The 18,699-nt window shown below is 37.6% G+C and overlaps 1 protein-coding gene across 1 annotated transcript in view; it reads left to right on the plus strand.

Annotated features, from left to right (window-relative positions):
• The first annotated feature begins 14,147 nt into the window (after positions 1 to 14,147).
• Positions 14,148 to 18,699, plus strand: part of pard6b (par-6 partitioning defective 6 homolog beta (C. elegans)) — a 30,137-nt gene continuing 25,585 nt past the window's right edge. Inside the window, exons 1-2 of the mRNA XM_042004807.1 lie at positions 14,148 to 14,492; positions 15,835 to 16,057. Coding sequence (XP_041860741.1) covers positions 14,430 to 14,492; positions 15,835 to 16,057 — 286 coding nt within the window. The 5' untranslated portion in view covers positions 14,148 to 14,429. The remainder of the gene's footprint in view (positions 14,493 to 15,834; positions 16,058 to 18,699) is intronic.

Genomic DNA, 18,699 nt, shown 5'->3' on the forward strand with positions numbered 1-18,699 from the left:
ATAAGGAAAGTGTTCAAAACATTGAAGTACACCTGTGTATTTACCAGTTCTCTAGTCTGCTGTAACGTTTTCTTCTGTGTAGGTCTCACTGATTGTTTATCTTTTGCTTTCTTAGATTAGAAGCTTTATTGCCATTTTCTGGATGTACAGTGATTCCTCGCCATTTCATGGATTTTTTTGTATACAGCACTGCATATTTAAGTATATGTAAATCCTATTTCAACCTTTCTATGTCCAAATTTTACTGTAGGAATCAGCCCACTGTGCTTTGTTTCTTGATTGGGTCGGTAAACATCAATGCTCTGTGTTTTGTGTCTTGATTGGCCAAAGGTTAAATAAATGTAGGTTTTTGAGAGTGTATAAAGTGTGTGAGAATGTTGAAAATGTTCATTATAGTTTGGGAAAGGTCTATAAACACTCAGAGGAGGGATAATTAGGCCTTAACATGCATTTGAACTGTGAAAAATTAATAAGGTCGTCATTTATTGCGATGTGTTTTCAGAACGTAACCCCAATAAATGAAGGACCACTGTAAATCAAATTTCGTTTAACTGGCATCTCACAGTTTGCTCTAAAATGCTGCCTCCTGTTTTTGCCTACTGATTTGTATTGTTATTTATTTAATTAATTAATTTAGTTACTATTTTCCTTGTGCATTTTCTACTTTTTAAAAAAGCATGTTGCATTTAGTTCTCTGTTTCTGATGCTTTTTGCATCTTATTTAGTCTTGGTCTACCTTTCTTCTTTTTTTTTTTTTTGTACTTCCCCAAAATTTGAGACAAAGCTATGTAAAAAAATATATTGAATTTATATATAGATATATAGCACTTGCATTTTTAATTATCTAATGACCTATGGTTTAGATTAGTTTCTTTTAATCCTTTCAGTTACTTTAAAAGGACAACTCTGTTGTTTGGGCCATGTTCTTTATTACTCAGCAGATGTAACAGCTCGTTAAGGTCTGTCACCATCCTCTTTTAGCTGAAAACTCATTTGCATATTTAGGGTTGTGCAGGTATTTATTTTAGAAATTAAAAATATATGGTGATTCCTTCCCTTTTCCTTCATGAAGAGTGAGTCCGTATTATTTTCTTTTGCTTGATCTGGGAATAAAATGGCCAGATAGTAAAACACTTTTAATTTTTTTTTTGTTTTTTTGTTTTAGTGTGTGTGTTTGTTTTTTGATGATTTACAAAGTCAGAGTGTTAATAATAAAATTATTATTATTTCTGTTATTATGACATTTTTAGTAAATAAAAGAACAGAATGTACATCTCCTGAGTTTTGATTCCATAATTGTTGCTGGAAGTTGTGGTTGTAGAAGTTGTGGTGGTTCTCAGTCTGCAGTTCAGGGCCTGCCAGTCCTCCCAAAGATCCTTCTGGAAAATCACCAGATATTAAAAAAAACACAAATTGTTATTTCAAGAAAATGAACAAATCAGAATTTTCTTTTTCTATATATTTTACCACCGCTGCAATGGTTTACTTTTCCATGGGAATAAACTACAAGTAGTAGCGATGTACGGCATTTCCCCAGAATAACCAACATGTCTCGGCCCTTCATCCCCAGTAAAACGAAATGCACATGTTGACACTCAAAAAACGAAATGCAGTATTTTCTAAAGCTAATTATATCAATGATACAGGTCAAGTCATGTATAAACCAGTTCTCACTTTTATGCTGGTGCTGGGTTTTTTCTTTCTTTTTTATTTATTTATTTGTTGGCTTTACATCCACATCCGCCTGGCATCCTGCGCCAGCGTCTTTGTAGGTTACAGTGTGTGGGCAAGGTTTGACACACAGTCAGAGCAATCTTATTTAATGAAGATTATTGAGTGGACAATTTCATTTATCACTTAGGTCTGTGTCATGATTCATTCATTACCATAAGCACAACTTTAAATTTCATTGCTTTTAACTTTGAGAATACAGTAGTGTCATTTCATGGTAAGATTTATGCATAGTTCTTTATGTTTATAATATGTAATATATCCAAACCCTTTTTTTAGAAAGATTGGAAAGTTTTCTCTAATTTTATATCTGTAAATTGTTTTTTTTTTAGCTTTATTGTACAGACAAGGACAAAGGAACATATTTTTAGTGTCTTCGCTGAACATCTTTATTTGGAAAACTTACAAAAATTGCCAGAGAGTCAAATCATCTTCTTTTTAATGATTCTTTTGTAATAGTTTTGTCTCTGAGGATACTAATTGTTGCAGTTTTTCAGAAGAATCTGTTTCCATTGTTGCGGGTTGCAAGATTTAATCTAACAGTCCATGGTTGTTGTCACAGTCTTCTCTTCATGATGTTCAATATATTTATAGGAGACAGATGTGGACACGTTAATTAAGCACACGTCTATGAAGTCACGCTTCAAGTTGCATGGAATGAGGTCTGACATTGTCCCGCTGCAGCAGTGCCACCTTCATACATATCCATGCCATGGAAACTGATACTCCACCCACAACTTTACAGACACTGGTTCTAACACCTTCCTCTGATAACAGCCTGAAGGGTCCTTATCATGTAGTTTCAGGTCATATTTATGGTGCAGTGATGAACAGTGTTGAGAAAAAACATTTTTTTCTACCAAACTTACAAACCCATGTCCCCATATTGATAATGCAGTTCCACCCGAGAGCTCAAAGGTCACCCAGCAGTGGTTACTTTCTTTGGCTTTTACACACTGGTTTTTCAGCTTTAATGGTGCATAATATTGTGAACAAATCCAGGGAGTCTAGACTAAACTTTCAGCAGATGTTATTTTTTTATGCTTGTTCTGACAACTTGACTTGTGGCTGTTAAAGATTTCAGTTATTAAAAAAATGACATAATCAGTTTTCTTTGCATGTTATAAAACCTTCCAACTTTCTTAAACATGGGGTATGTATGTAACACCTGATAAACTAGGTGTAAAGGGTGTTCTCTCTATTGTACTCACAGGAACAGTGTGAGTTGCCAAAAATAGTTCAAAGAAAATCCAGCATTGCTTAGTAACCATGAAAAAAAGAAAGAAAGAAAGCTCACAAATCATTTCTTCTTTCTTTGTTGTTGCGGTTAGTGATAGTTGCTTGGAAGCAAGTGTGCAAGTTAGGTTCACTGCTAATGTAAAAGTCATTAGTGTGTATTTTATTAAATTATACCTGAACTAAACCTACAACTTTATCTTTCTGTTAGCTTTTTCAAGTGTACAATGAAATGCAAAAAACACTGCCCATGATGTGTTTCTCAGAGACTTTGTACAGTATATGTATGTACCAGTAATACACCATACCTAACAGGCCCAATGTACATGGTAATATAAAAAAAAAAAATTGGTAATAAATCAAACTTATTCGTTATTCTTTGTCAAGGCGCTCCACTGGATGAAACCCATTCTTCAAATAAATAAATAAAATTAAATAAAAAATACAGATTTGACTCAGTTACATTTAGTGATTCATACTTTTCCAATGACCCCAGTGCATTGTGGGAGGTCAGATGCACATTTCCTGTATATATTTTTTTAAAACCTTGCCCTTTGCTAACGTGGGACAAGGAATCTAAAATGGAGTAAAAGTACCCCGGTACAAGAGGGAGGCAAGACTCTCCTTGGCTGGCTAGTCAGTGTTGCTATGCTGTTGTAAGGAGTGAGAGGAAGGGAGGGGAGGGAGGGGAAGGTGGGGGAGTCTGAGGGAGAGAGTGAGAGAAGCCTGGCAGATTGTGGGGGAGTCGGAGGCCTCATCTGCAGTGCTGTGTGCAGAAGGAGCGCCTAACAGCCTTTCAAGGGGGGAGGAGAAGGGAGGCGAGAGGGAGACGAAGGGAAGGAAAGGGGTGGGGAAAAGAAGCTTTGGGGGGAGGGGAGGAGAGGAAAAAGGGGGAGTTAGAGAACAGGGAAGGAGAAGATGGGTAATGGTAATGAAGAGAGAGGTGGAGCAGATACTGGCGCCCCCTGTAGCTGGAGGAGGGTGATGGTGAGGTCCCGGTTTCTGTCTTTTCAGACACAAAGAGGTGTCGGCTGAGACAAAAAAACCAAACAAAACATGTAGTTAACAGGAGGGAGGCTAAATGGATGAACTGGCCATAAGTCACAAGTTATTCAGGAGGCAAAACAGATTAGATGTGATAAGTTTAGAGGAAGAAGAGATGGACATGTGGGTAGATTATACTATCATAATTGTGGTGGGGTCACTGGAAGCCCCCCTTACGGAAACTGTTGAGACTTTTACAAAAAGAAGAGGTGGATGAAGAAGGTTTGAGATAGCTCTAATTAACTAAGATTGATCCAATAAAAGAGATGTTACTTTTAATATTCAGCAACTCTGAATATTACATGTAGCTAGAGGTCATCTGGATCAGGATGGCATGCAAATGGGGTCAATCAAAACCAGAGACAGAAAGAGAGAAGGAGAGGGGGGCTGGGGGTAGACTAAAGAAAGGTCTTGTAGATGGCAGGGTAGACAAGAGACCTCTTCTGCAGTGCTGGGTAATAGAGGTTGGGGAGGGAGAGGCAGAGAGGACGAGGACTGGGTTGTGGGAGACAGAGAGGAATGGTTGCAGACCTATCCCTATGTGCCTCCTGCAGTTAAAAAAGCCCTGCTGCACAGGCACAATGCAAATGAGTCATGGAGAGAATATGGTGAATTAAATCATTCAGGAGGAGGAATACAATGTGTGCGTGTGTGTGTTGGGGGGCTCATTGATGGTGGCAGATCAGAAAGGAAGCAGTGAGACTGACAAAGGAATAGGTTGGACCAAAAAGAAGATATAAAGAGGGGAGGGTTCAAGGAAGATAGATAGATAGATAGATAGATAGATAGATAGATAGATAGATAGATAGATAGATAGATAGATAGATAGATAGATAGATAGATAGATAGATAGATAGATAGATAGATAGATAGATAGATAGATAGATAGATTTACAATTCTACATCCTGTTGCTAAGGATGCTCACTTAATTAAAAAACAGACAAATAATAAAAAAAAATGCTTGTTTAGTCAAATAATTTTTCTCAAATATTATGAACTGTTATCAGCCTGAAGATGTGAAAGAATTCAGTATTTTGCTTATTTTAAATAGCACTAATTAAGTTAACAATATACCACATGACCTTTTACCTCAAGTTGCACATGGACTTAAAAATTAAACATCTTTCAACTTTTTGGTTCAGTTTTGGTTTAGTCTCATTTTGAAGCTCTAATCTTCAAATTGAGGAAGAAGTGGGACTTTGACCATGGTTGCTGGTATCAGAAGGGCTAGTCTGAGAATTTCAGAAGCTGCTGATCTACTGGGATTTTCACACACAACTATCTGTAGGGTTTACAGAGAATGATCTGAAAAAGAGAAAATAACAAGTAAGCAGTTGTCTGGACCCAAATGCTTTATTGATGTCCGAGGTCACAGGAGAATGAGAAGACCAGGTGAGATGATAGAAAGGCAACAGGAACTCATTAAACCACTGGTTCTAACCAAGGTATGCAAAATAACATTTCTGAACACACAACATGTCCAACCTTGAAGCAGCTGGGCTACAGCAGCCATGCTAAGTGCCACTCCTGTCAGCTAAGAACAAGAAACTGAGGCTGCAATTCACACAGACTCACCAAATCTGGACAACAGAAGTTGGAAAACATTGCTTCTCCATTTCAGCTGCAGTTCAGATGTAGGATCAGAATTCGGTGAAAACATCATGAAAACATATTTCCAGCAGCTGTATCCAACAGTTGGTGGTGTAAAGATGTGAGGGATATTTTCTTGACACATTTTGAGCATCTTAGTACCAAGTGAGCATGGTTTAAACTTAACAGTGTATTGTGAGTATTGATTTGGACCATGTCCATCCCAATGACCACAGTGTTCCGTTTTCTGATAGCTACTTCCAGCAGTATAATAATGCATGATGTCACAAAGCTCAAATCACCACTAACTGGTTTCTTGGAACGTTTGCAGCACCCCTAGAATCGGTCTTTGTCAGACATGTGACCTAACTAGCCGACACGCCTCCCCTGCGCCATATTGGTTGCATCTCGGATATAAACAAAGAGCAGTATTTTAGTTAGTAGTACGTTTTAAAACCGTTTACTTAGTCGCCAGTATGGATAAAAATAAAGAATACTGTACAGGGGCCAAAGGGAAAATTGTCAACAGTCAATAACATAGATCCTTAAGTCCCCACAGCTAAGGAATGGAGCTCCGATGCTACATTACTACCTCCAACCTCACCGCTGGACATAACAAACGTGTTTATGGTATCAGTGCTTACATGTATGAGCTGTTCAGAAACTACAAATCTCTGAAAGCTCACAGACATTTCAGGAATGACTGGGTGCAGGATCTGTTCACATTTCCACCCCAGGACTGCACAACACCATCTCAGTGCAAAGGTAAGCTCACCTGCTGTTAGTTAAGTTATGACTGGTGGTTGGGGTTACTTTACTTGTTTTGTCTGATTTTCTTTTTTAAACTCTGAGCATAAATGATTAATATGCATTACAATGTTGCAAAAGAAACAACTTCATATTTATATTAATAACTCAGGAAAAATTAAAATCTAATAATCCCACCACATTTTCATACAGCATAATTACTCAGCTAACATGTCAGTCTGGCATCAGCCTGTAAACCAGAAACTGTAATAATACAGACATCTTTATAAATGAAGCTAAATATAGCAAACAGTTGAACACTGTTGTAAATGGTTGTTGTCTGTCTGCCAGTGTGTGTCTACAGGTCCTGCACTCCCAGCACCTGACTGACTCTCCATTGAAGCTCTGGGTCATCATGGAGGTCTACAGCATGCAGAATCTAAAGAAGACTTCTGGATCTGCTCTCATTGTTCCTCTTGTTGACAAACTTGCACATAGTTTGCACTGTTTTTAGCACAATTGCACGTTATATTGTTTCAGTGTTGAAATTGCCATGCAAAGATGTAAAATTCTCTCACTACATGACTTGAAGATATTATGCCACAACTTCAGTGGTTTAATTATATCACACGTGCATATTCTCTATTTTCTTTTATTAAAATTTGATCTGTTTGCCGTTGTGCTGCTACTGTTTATTCTGAGAATTTCAATAAAAACTACTTATATGAAAAAGTAAAACTGTCAAGCTTCTCATCTGGTTAACAACCATGTAAACCAGATAATTAAAATGTAATGTAATTTTCATTATCAAAACTGACACTGGTTATTTATGTGCTTAAGGGAGGCAACGAAGAGTCAAAAAGACTTAAAAAATACCATTGACACACTTTATTATTCATGTTTAAGCCATGTACAAGAACAAAAACTTGCACATTTTTGCTGCACAAATAGTATGAAAGAAAACTTCCAACTGTCTGACTGTACACATACATCATCGTCATCATGTGTCTTATCCTCTGCGATCAGCTGATCACCTTCTTCTCCAGCCTTATGTGTCCCCTCTCTAGTCTGTAGCTGACCGCTTTCCTCTCCAGCATCAGGTGTCCCTCCTCACTCAGTAGCTGACTGCTTTTTTCACCAGCATCAGGTGTCATCTTCATGGCCTGTAGCTCTCCAGGGTCTGCATCCTGGTGGACCTCCGTCTCTGCTGCTTGCAGTGTCTCCTCAGCTTCTTCATTTGTGGGTGTAACTGATGTGTGTCCTAGAAGCAGGGATGGTGCACAATCTGTGCCAGCCTCCATCATTTCATAAGCTGGTTGACCTGCAATCACATATTTGGTAAAAAAACTAGTTAACACTGAATGCTTCCATTACATTTCACAATCTTAACCACTTAATCAAACATACATTCCGTACCACATCACCATCTACGCAGTCACAATGCACGAGTCATCGGCGTTCCTCAGAAATCGGCTCTGAAATATTGAACATGTTCAATATTCCCAGTTGTCGGCGGATTATCAGGACAAATCGGCTCGTAACACACCACAGACCAAATGATGATTGGACAAGGAAATCTCACGATGATCAGGCGTTTTGCCTTCCAAGGTCGGGAAGATGCAAAATCGGGACAAAAACAGCCTAAAAATCATTATGTGTGTGTTTTAACTTCAGTCATCACATCTGGTGGTTTTTTGACATAAATTATCACCATGGAGACAGTTGGTGAGATGAGGTTACATGAATTCTGCATTATGATCTAGAACTAGGTAGAGATGATTTAGAACAGGGGTGCCCAAGTCCAGTCCTCGAGATCTACTATCCTGCAACTTTTTATGCAACACTTTCCCAACACACCTGAATCAAATGAATGGCTCGTTACCAGGTGTCTACAGAGCTGAATGACATGTGGATGAGGGAATTGAGCAATTTGATTCAGGTGAATAGGAGAAGGGTTGCATCTAAAAGTTCCAGGATAGTAGATCTCGAGGACTGGAATTGGGCACCCCTGATTTAGAACAACATGTAGAAGTATGTAGAAGTTGGACATCATGTTCAACCCGGGGAAGTTCAGTCGACAGTAAATATTTGTAGCATTGGCTCTCTGTTGATATAATGCGGTAAAAACAGGCAAATTTGGAATGGTGATTAATCAGGATTAATTAATTTGAAAGTTGTGATTAATCTGATTAAAAATTATAATCATTTGACAGCCCTACAAAACATATATCTGCCATTCTTAATGGCAAACAATAGCAAAATGCAGAGTTTTGCAGCAAATTAGAAATCTCCTTCCTCCACAAAGTGGATCAAGACGAGATTTTATGAGAATAACTGCTAATGCACTAAACACCATTCAGTGGAAACACTTGCAAATTGCAACTGCACTTTATCAAAATTTTATAAATATTGGCTTTAATTTTTTTCTACAAATACAATTATTTTTTACAACTATGTAAAGCCTTTCTGTACATTTGTGGGGTATTTAATCAAGAGCATAACTGATGGATTTGAGAGCAAGATTTCTTGTTTTCTTACTTTTTCTCAAATCTCTGCTTTCACACTCAAAAAGTCCCTTCTTGCTCTCAAATATATCGTTTACTTTTCAAAACTCTGCATCTCTTCTCATGTTTAGTGTTGCAGGTTTAAATCTCCTGCTCTCCAGCTTGGTCTCTTTCTCTCACAGACACTTAACTCTGCTCTCTCAAAACTTCTGCTATTGGATATTTTTTCCTCTCTCTTGGGTTGCTGAATGAGCTGTCTGTCAAACGTCCTCCAGCCAATAGAATTTGAGATAAATGGTGCCCGAAAAAAATCGTCCCCACATTCTTCAGGGTGTCCTCGTTTAATCAATAGCAGAAGTTTTGAGAGAGCAGAGTTAAGTGTCTGTGAGAGAAAGAGACCAAGCTGGAGCGCAGGAGATTTAAACCTGCAATACTAAACTTGAGAAGAGGAGCAGAGTTTTGAAATCCATCAGTTATGCTCTTGATTAAAGATAGGAAATAGCCCCATACATAAACACAAACAGATTTAACAATTCACAGACACAAACTTGATATTTCATTTTTGAAACATCTGTTTATGGAAATGTTGTCCTCACAGTAAACATTTAGCTATGGCAACACACTGATCGGATTAATTGGCTTTGTGCTTTAAAAGTACAATTATTTCCCTACTGACACCTGTATTGATCCAAATATTTCATGTCAAAATATAAAAACACTTCATTATAACTGCTGGAATCCAGCATTTGCAGCATTGATTACATCTTTTATGCAACTTTAAAACAAATTTACTAGCAGAGGCTATATATGTTGATGAACTCATGTTATGTGTTCTTGCACATTTCTCAGAAATAATCACTTAATAACAAGTTAAAAATCACTGATACAACCTGTCCTATCTAAAACATCAACACTGCAGCATCTAGTTTAGGCTGATCTGATTGCTCATCTTTTCTTTTTGCATCAAAATGTAATTTAATTGGCTTTTTGAAGGAATTTTGTTTAAAGGGGAAAAATATCTACACAATTCTAATCTGGATTGGTGAGGAGAAATGGAAAAATGAGGAATATTGCATGTCAGTGTTTCTGTATATTGCAAAAGTCCACGGATAAAACTCTCACACACATAGTAGATGAATATAATCTTTGCAAATTATGACAAAAGGGACTATTCCGCTTAATATGACTCGACCTGCCAGACTGTGAATCAAACCTTCAAGGATGTTGCAATGAATGAGGCCTCTGAAACTCAGCTAAAGGCATTGCCACCATTTCACTGTGGAAGGTGAGGAAGCCAGACTGGGGGCCTCCTACTACTTTTCAGTAGTTGTGCACTGAAGGTAGGAGGAAGCAGTGACTGTGCATGAGCATGTGTCAGTGAGGGTCCATAAAAGGAAAGGATTAAGTGTAGCAAGGAGCTTTTTGTGACAGAGGCAGCTGCTGCCAGAGCTCGTAGGTGGATAGAGAACGTCTGCTGGATCACTGTGCGCATATTGCAGATGGATGGTGGGCGAGGTGACACACAGGGGACAGGGATGTGTGCTGGGAGGTCAGCTATCTACAAAAAACTCCGCAGACAGAGTAGAAAGAGACCAGTGAGTGAGAGAAAATACCAAACATGTATGTCTGATTGCTGTAAACATGGCTTGTTGGTTCAAGCAGCAGAACTCTCAGAGGTCACACAGTTTGATAGACAGGCAGTGTCTTTTTCAGTAATACAAATGTGCTTCTGCCAGTGAAAAACAAGATCAACACAAGCTTGACATCTTAATATTGATCTTCTGAGCACTTACAGATTTTAACAGCCTGGAAACGCAACAATGTGTTGCCACAGAGTGATGAGTAAGAAGATAAAGCCAATGTTTCCAACTACAGCTTAAATATAAGGCCTTCTTGTTTTTGCAGCCATCTCTTGTTTGGATTTTTATTAAAGAAAATGGCAGTTTAAAATAAATATGTAAGTATAAATCTTACATTTTTAATAGGATTGTGATGTTAGTAAATAAAAAAAGACATAACTAATAGCTGATGAACATTTTCTATTAAATTTTCTAAATTGAGTTAGGTTAATTTTTTTAGTCCCACATGGGGAAATTCACAGGACTGCACCTGCAAAGAAATAGCAGCACTCAGAGAAATCACACAGTACAAAAAGTGCAAGACTAAGTTAAAAGTGTCTTTACAGTGAGACGGGATATTTACAAGAAGTTTTGTTCTTTGTCCAGACCCTATGAACAGTGCGTCTTGCAGGATGTAACAGCAGACTTGTGAGAACTCTTCCTTGTGCACCACGGATGGGACAGCCTGTTGCTAAACGTGCTGCTCAGTGTGTCCCACATAGGGTGGGACTCCGAATGCAGCACTGATGACAGTTTAGCTATTATCCTCCTCTTTCCTACTACCTCCACTGGATCAAGATGGATCCCCAGAACAGAGCCAGCCTTCTTGATTAGCCTGATCAGTCTCTTCCTGTCAGCCTCTGTGATGCTACTGTTCCAACATACAACCCCTTTCCAGGATGGCCAATGTCACTCAGTTATAGAAGATTTTCAGGAGTGACCCCCTTTAAAAGACCCAAGTCTCCTCAGCAGGAACAACCTAGTTAATCTAGACTTTGATAGTAGCAAAGATGTTCTTTTTTTCTTCAGTATGACATCTGAAAATGCATCGACTACAAACCAAATTATGTACAAATCATCATAACAGCGGCTCTTTATAGCTCCTAGACATGTAAAAACAAATCAGACAAATCAGCTTCATCAAAACTCTTTTCCAAATCAACAGGATGCATAGAAAATTCATTCATTTTTTTCTAATTTGAAATTACTTTTTAATATCTGAGATTTTGTTGAGTCTCTTTCAGTGATAATAAACATTGTAGAACCTCTTGCAGCTACTGTGGTTAATGTGGACTTTTTTTCTTTTTTTTTATCAAGCTCGTTTCATTATGAAAGTTAGAGGTACAACTAAATTCATAGGAGAGTGTTGGTGCCACTTAACCTTCTGGAATAAGCCACTAAGCAGTGTAAAAAACAGTGTTGTTGGTTTAAATCAGATGCTACTATCATCGCTGTAGTGTGGCCTATCTAGACGTGATTAATGGGTTTTAGTCATATGATTCTGGACTCAAGTATGGAATTAAAAATATAAGATATAAAGCTTTGTGACTTCACTGGTGTAATTTTACTGGCCTAAATTTGACAAATTGCCCACATTACAGTAACTGATCATGACCATTCTCACCATATAACCATGAATTCATTCTCTTACTTTTTACAAGGTGCTTAAAAAGTAAATAAACATTAAAATATCAAATGAATAAATACTTTATAAATATATTATGTGTAATGAGACATAAAATCCCTTTCATTACTGATTTTTAATACTTTCATTTACTGATAATAGTATCTGTGTGTGAATAGCATTTTGTTCTTTAACTATGAATCATTCAGCACCAGTTGTTTTACAATTCAGTAAGAAAAGCTCCATCACACACTTTTCTGGGCTGGATGCTGGCAGCAGCTTTGATGGCCTTTGGCCAGGAGATGTCACTATACTATAAGAATAACAGCCAACATGGTTAACACTTTACACTTATTTGGTTCTTTATTTAGTTTATTGAACAAGAAAATATGCCAGACTGTATCTCTCTGAACTAATTTCCATGTACAGTCCCTAAAACACACAAAGATGTATTACACGTTAAAATACAAAGCACATATAAAGCCTATAGTGAAAAATAGTAAAAATAGTAAAACCTTCTCCTAAATAAATATCTTTATGATATCTCTATTATAACAATACTTGGTACATGGCTGTCAACACATCATTTAAAAAAAAACACAATATTAAAGTCTCTATTGTTCAGAAAATATCTTTAAGGCCATCTTTGATGGGCTCTTTATAATCCAGAGTGAAATGTGGATTATTTTAAGTTTTAGAACCTTTAGAAGCTTTTTATTCATAAGTCAAGGCAGTTTATTTGTATAGCACATTTCATGTACAGGACAATTCAAATTGCTTTACATAAAACAAAGACACTATAGTAAAAGGCAGCAACACATAGCAAGAATCACAATAAAATAATAAATTACATTAAAATGATTAAATAAAGGGAAATTGAATTAAAATGAAAAATCTAAATCAAACCCTTATTAATCCCAAAGGAAAATTATATATACATATATATATATATATATATATATAAAATATGTAATTATAATTTATTAGTGGTGGTTGACCATTTCTTTAATGACTGAGGGTCAAGAGTTGATAATGCTGTCTTAAATCTTTCCTGATTTCTTAAAATGTTGCCAAGAAAATGAGAAATTAGTGAAAACATGGTGAAACATTAATAGAAATATAATGCACAATGGTAAAAATTGGGGTTGTATAATTATAAAGAATAGAAAAGTTCATATTTGATGAGACTGCCTTTATTCTTAATGACAGCTCGAACCCTCTGAGATGAGCTTTATTAACTAGGACTAGTTCTCCAGGCTTCTTGAATTACTTTTCAAAGCTTTTTTTTTTTTTTTTTTTTTTTTGGATGATTCTGCCTTTTGTTCTGGTTCCTCCAGATGATGCTTTTATAATATTGAGGTCTGAACTCTGGGGAGGCTTCATCCCTCCATCAGACTCGTTGCCACAGATTTTCAGTCCAGTTCTTGAGCCACTTGGCATATCTCAGCCTTTTCTTCCTTTACCCCTTGACATAACATGACATCTGATGATCTTGTTGATCTGCAGCTGATAATTTTTTGAAGACATCTACTTTTGAATTTTTTTTTTTTTTTTGTCCTCCACTTGTTTCCTCAAATGTTTCAGTGACACACTGCATATTATGCTGAGAAGTTTTCCATCAATAGAGCTTTAGAATGAAGAAGTGTTTTATGTCTGTCAAACAGTTTTATCAGTGACATTTTTATAGTATGCAATTAAAGAAATTGAAATAGAATATGTTTTTGCAACAGGCTGCTAGAAACAAAATGCTCAAAATACAATAAAATGAGTTCTTTACTAAGTTATCTATAGTGTTTATACTGATTTACTCCTTGAATTTGGTCCATTTGTTATGCTTGAATGATTTGTAAGTCAGTAAAATCGCAATAAAACTTTCCAAGAAAGTCTGACTGCTTGCAGTCAAAATATAAATGAGTTATGGCTGATTTTTGCAGAGTATTATGGGTGTTAGGAGGAACTTCGCAGCTCCTGGCAGGGGAGTGGTGAAAGGTAGACTGCGCCTTTTAGTGGCATGAACCCCTCCTCCAGCTCCCCGGGATCAGAGGCGGTCGTAATAATCTCGGTAGAAGCCCAGAGACCGCAGAGAGTGCTGTCGGTTCTACAGCGGCAACTATGACAGGGGATAACTTTACAAGCTGAGCCGGGCTGTTTGACAGCCGCAGTCGCATTCTAAGTGGAGTCTAAACAGACCTGTGGACGCCGACAAGCCGCTGGACGGTCTGCGCTTGTGGAAAAATAACTGCTGGCGGACGGTTTTTGGAAACACGACAGCGGCAGGGCACCGAACAGGGCGGGTGTGAGTGCTTCGGCGGCGGTTCCGCTGCTAGCTAAACATGAACAAAAACCACCAAGTGCCGAGCAGCCGTTCTCTGAATGCCGTAGAGGTGAAGAGCAAGGTAATATGAAGACTTCTTTGTCAGTTTCATTTGCTGTATTTGTGCTTGTAACTCTCAGTGAGGATTAAGGTTACTCTTGCTAATTTAGCCTAAGTGGCTTGATACCAGGGTATAATGTCGCACAAATGATATAAGATACAATACACTAAAACTATACACACTCATACACATACACATATATATAAATTTTCTAGCTAACTGGTTGATAGCTCGTCAGACTTCGAGTTAACTGTGTTTTAGTTATATGTGATAAGTTTGATGGCTAGCTAGTAAGTTTGAAGGTGGAGGATAACGTCAGCTGACGCCGCAGTGTCACCTGTCACAGCCTCCTCCGCCGCTTCTCATTTAGCCAAAGTTTCAGTGAAGTTTATATATATATATATATATATATATATATATATATATATATATATATATATATATATAAATATACAATTTGCTAAACGTTTATGAAATGTGCAACCACATGAAGGTGACGTTGGCTGTTTTTCATGTTAATGCACTGGTACAGGTGTCGTTGGGCCTCCCGACAGGATGGCTCCTTCCGCGACAGGCTGCTTGTAGCATGTTTGCATACACAGAGAAACTACTAAAAACTAACTTCTTTTTCTTTTTTTGTTTTAAACAAATGTTTACATGTGGTGACTTGGTGACACACATTATGAGCTTTTATTTGGTGCCACTACAGATAAGTAGTGATATTCCCTACAATCACTTTACAAAGATCATTCTAAACGTTTTATTTATATTTGTTTAAGACTGAGTTGTCCAGAGTTTTCTCCACCTGGTAATGAATATATTGCCTGCCGCTTATATGTAACAAGTTCCCAAGTTGGCAGTGAATTGTAGATCATTTTTTGCCAGCTCTTGGCAACAGTAACCACAACAACCAGGGCTTCTCATCAACATTAGCAATGAGACATTGTGCTGTGTCTCAGCTTGTCAGCTGCCCAAGGACCAGCAGCTATTGATCCTGTCAGACCGCACTCATTACTCACAAGTCAACAGCACGTGTTATGGAAACACATTGTGCTGGAAAATGCGTGTTTTGTCTCATTTCAGCATACCAGCTAAATAAGATATCACTCTTGAATTGTGTGTATCCATGAATATTTACACATTTATTACAATATTTACATTAATAACTCATAATGTGTTGTGTTAGCATGTCCTCGTGGATGGCAGACTCCTATATATGTGTGCTAATGACAGTTCCACATCATTTTCAGTATGCACCCTTTCCTATGTCTCAGCTGTATTTTGGTTTCAACTTCACACACATCCACATTTCTGCTTTTCTATGATTGTGCTCACATGTGAACACCTTTGTGCCCCATCCTAGTTTGGTGCAGAGTTTCGTCGGTTCTCGTTGGATCGGTCGAAGCCAGGCCGTTTTGATGAGTTCTACGGTCTCCTGCAACATGTGCATCGCATCCCCAATGTGGAGTTGTTGGTGGGTTATGCTGATGTGCATGGTGACCTGCTGCCCATCAACAATGATGACAACTACCACAAGGCAATCTCCACTGCCAGCCCTCTACTGAGGCTGTTCCTGCAGAGGAAAGGTAAGGAGAAGCAATGAACTGCACAGCTTGGAAATATCATAGGTTATTGAAGTTTTGTTGATTACTAGAGATGATTACAAATGAATTTGCATATGTTTTCACCCTGTATGACACATTTTGCTCATGCATTGTGCTGTCATTACAAACCTGGCTCCTTTCCATAGCTCGAGGTCTGTGACCTTTCTGTGAAGCAGTGTACTTTCACCTTCACCAAGGCGGAGGTTTTGGCAGTGTTTGTCTGTATGTCTGTCTGTCAGACATAATATAACTCAAATAGTAATGGAAGGGTTTTGATAGAATTTTCATGAAATCTCAAAAATGAAATAAGGAACAATTGATTAGATTTTGGGGTTGATCCAGATCACAACCTGGATCCAGAATAAATTTTTATAAGCCCTGTAACTGCCAACATTTCAAAATCCCCTAGAACTGCCAGAGGGGGTCATTTTGACACCCTGCCGACACAGCATAAAAAAAATGATAAAGGTAACGTTTACATAGGTCACGTTTAGTTTTTTTTTTTTTTAATATTTAGAAGTAGACATAATTTCAATAAATAAGTAATTGGCATGTGGGATTACTTTGGGCTTGTATTTCAAATAGAAAATATCAAATACATACTAGTTTACATCATTCACTTATCAGGTAACATATAACAAAATTAAATAATTTTTTAAAAATGTATTTATATTTTTTATCAATTATTTGAGGGGGAGCAATTAGATAAACAAACATCATATATTGCTAAAGTAATGAAACAGAAGGTGGATATCAGCTGATATTAATTTATTGTATTGCACGTCGACAGCTCAATAATAAACGCACGGTGGGTCATTCTGGTATGAATGTAGCTTCGATAGAGGACCCATGCATTCAGTGCAGTGATATCCAAAACGTTATAAAACACCGTAACAGGCCATCTTCTAGTTGCAGCTCCAGATGAGTACTGCCCCGGCATCAAGGACGTCTACTACTATCGTAGTAAGAGGAGCTGATCATTTCTCCTCCATCTGAGTCTTCCTCATTCATTTGTTGGAGCAAAGCCACCGCTTATTCTGCATTCATTCTTCTGCTTCTGTTAATGTTAATATGTTTTGTTATGTGGCGTTGGTCTGTCTGCCTGTTAGCAACATAACTCAAAAAGTTATGGATGGATTTATGGTTAAATTTTCTGGAATAAAGGAGTAAGGAACAAGTTTTTAGATTTTTGGGTTGATCCAGATCACTGTTTGGATCCAGAGATTTTTTTAAAGAATTGTTTACTATTGGGAGATAGAGATAATTTTACAGTTTCTGACTCGTCAGATAATGCACAGATTCATTGAAAAAAATAAAATAAAAAATACAAGATGTCATCATATAATAGATGTTATAATCCAAAGTTGTTTAACCCAGATTATGTCCATATTCTGGATCTGGTGATTCTGAAGGTTCAAAACATAGGGGGTACTAGGTGGTCTGTTAGGCTTTTTAGGGTTTTTGTGAGGTGTGTGTTCCTATGGCTCAGCGGAGGTCTACGCTCTCTGATTGATTGATTTTTTTATTTATTTCTGGAAGCAAAGGATAAAAAGGCATTCTGAATGATGACATGCTAAAGCATAAAACTTGTTTCCAGCATGGTCCTGAAACAAAAACAGAGTCAAGAGCAAGAAAGCCTTACTCTACAAAGACATACAGAGTATAAAATCACATATATACATTCTATAAACAAATCACATAACATTAATACAAAACAGCAGTAAAAGCTATAACAACATTCACCTAGTTTTACAAAAGCTGCTGAACCTGCTTTTAAAACTTTTCTGTGATATTACAAATTTTATGGAGGGTGGCAAAGAATTCTTTCTCATAATACCAGTGTAAAAAAAAAGGTGTAAAAAGATAAAAAGTTTCTACCTCCATTATTAACTTGTGGCACTATACAGGAACGGATGCCAGCTCTTGTATTATGACTATGCTGTGTGTGAACCATGATTATATTAGAGCGTAAGTACTTTGGGGCATGACCGTTGATGATATTATGCAAATGATTTAACTTGAGTTTATTTATCCTTTGACGGACTGACAGCAGACCAGCTCTGCTAAACTCTTCCTTACCCGTGAGTAGTCCTGTCGGGATAAGCATTAAGTTAATTAACTGCATGATAAGAAAAAATGAGCGCGACAAGTTTGCCGGCAGTGATAATTTTCTTTTTTTTTTTTTTTTTTTTTTTTTTACACAGTACATGACATTGTAGATAATTAGCATTTCAGGAAACTGGGAGTAGTTTTGGTTAGTATATGAGGTCAGTTTGGGATTGTGTAACTTGTATCTGTTGGATAGAAAAACATCCTCTGTTTTTCAAGTGTATGAGTTGCTGTGTGTGACCTGTTGAATGAGAGGAGGATCCCAGGACCTGCTGGCCAGGGGCAAGCCTGGCTGTGTGTGCTCTGTTGTGTTTAAGCTGTCTTGCTGTGCCATATGACCCTATAGAAGCTAAGCCACTTTGTCAGAAAGAGATTAGTGGGGTCACTGTGTAGCGCTGCATGGGACCGTGTTTCAATTACACGCTCCAGACACTCGCCCCACGCTGGGCTCACTGCTGTCCATAAACACACAGTAACAATATGAAAATATGGTCATGAAGGCAAGCAGGCAGTAG

This window comes from Melanotaenia boesemani, chromosome 13, assembly GCF_017639745.1.
Source record: "Melanotaenia boesemani isolate fMelBoe1 chromosome 13, fMelBoe1.pri, whole genome shotgun sequence".
Lineage (NCBI taxonomy): Eukaryota > Metazoa > Chordata > Actinopteri > Atheriniformes > Melanotaeniidae > Melanotaenia > Melanotaenia boesemani.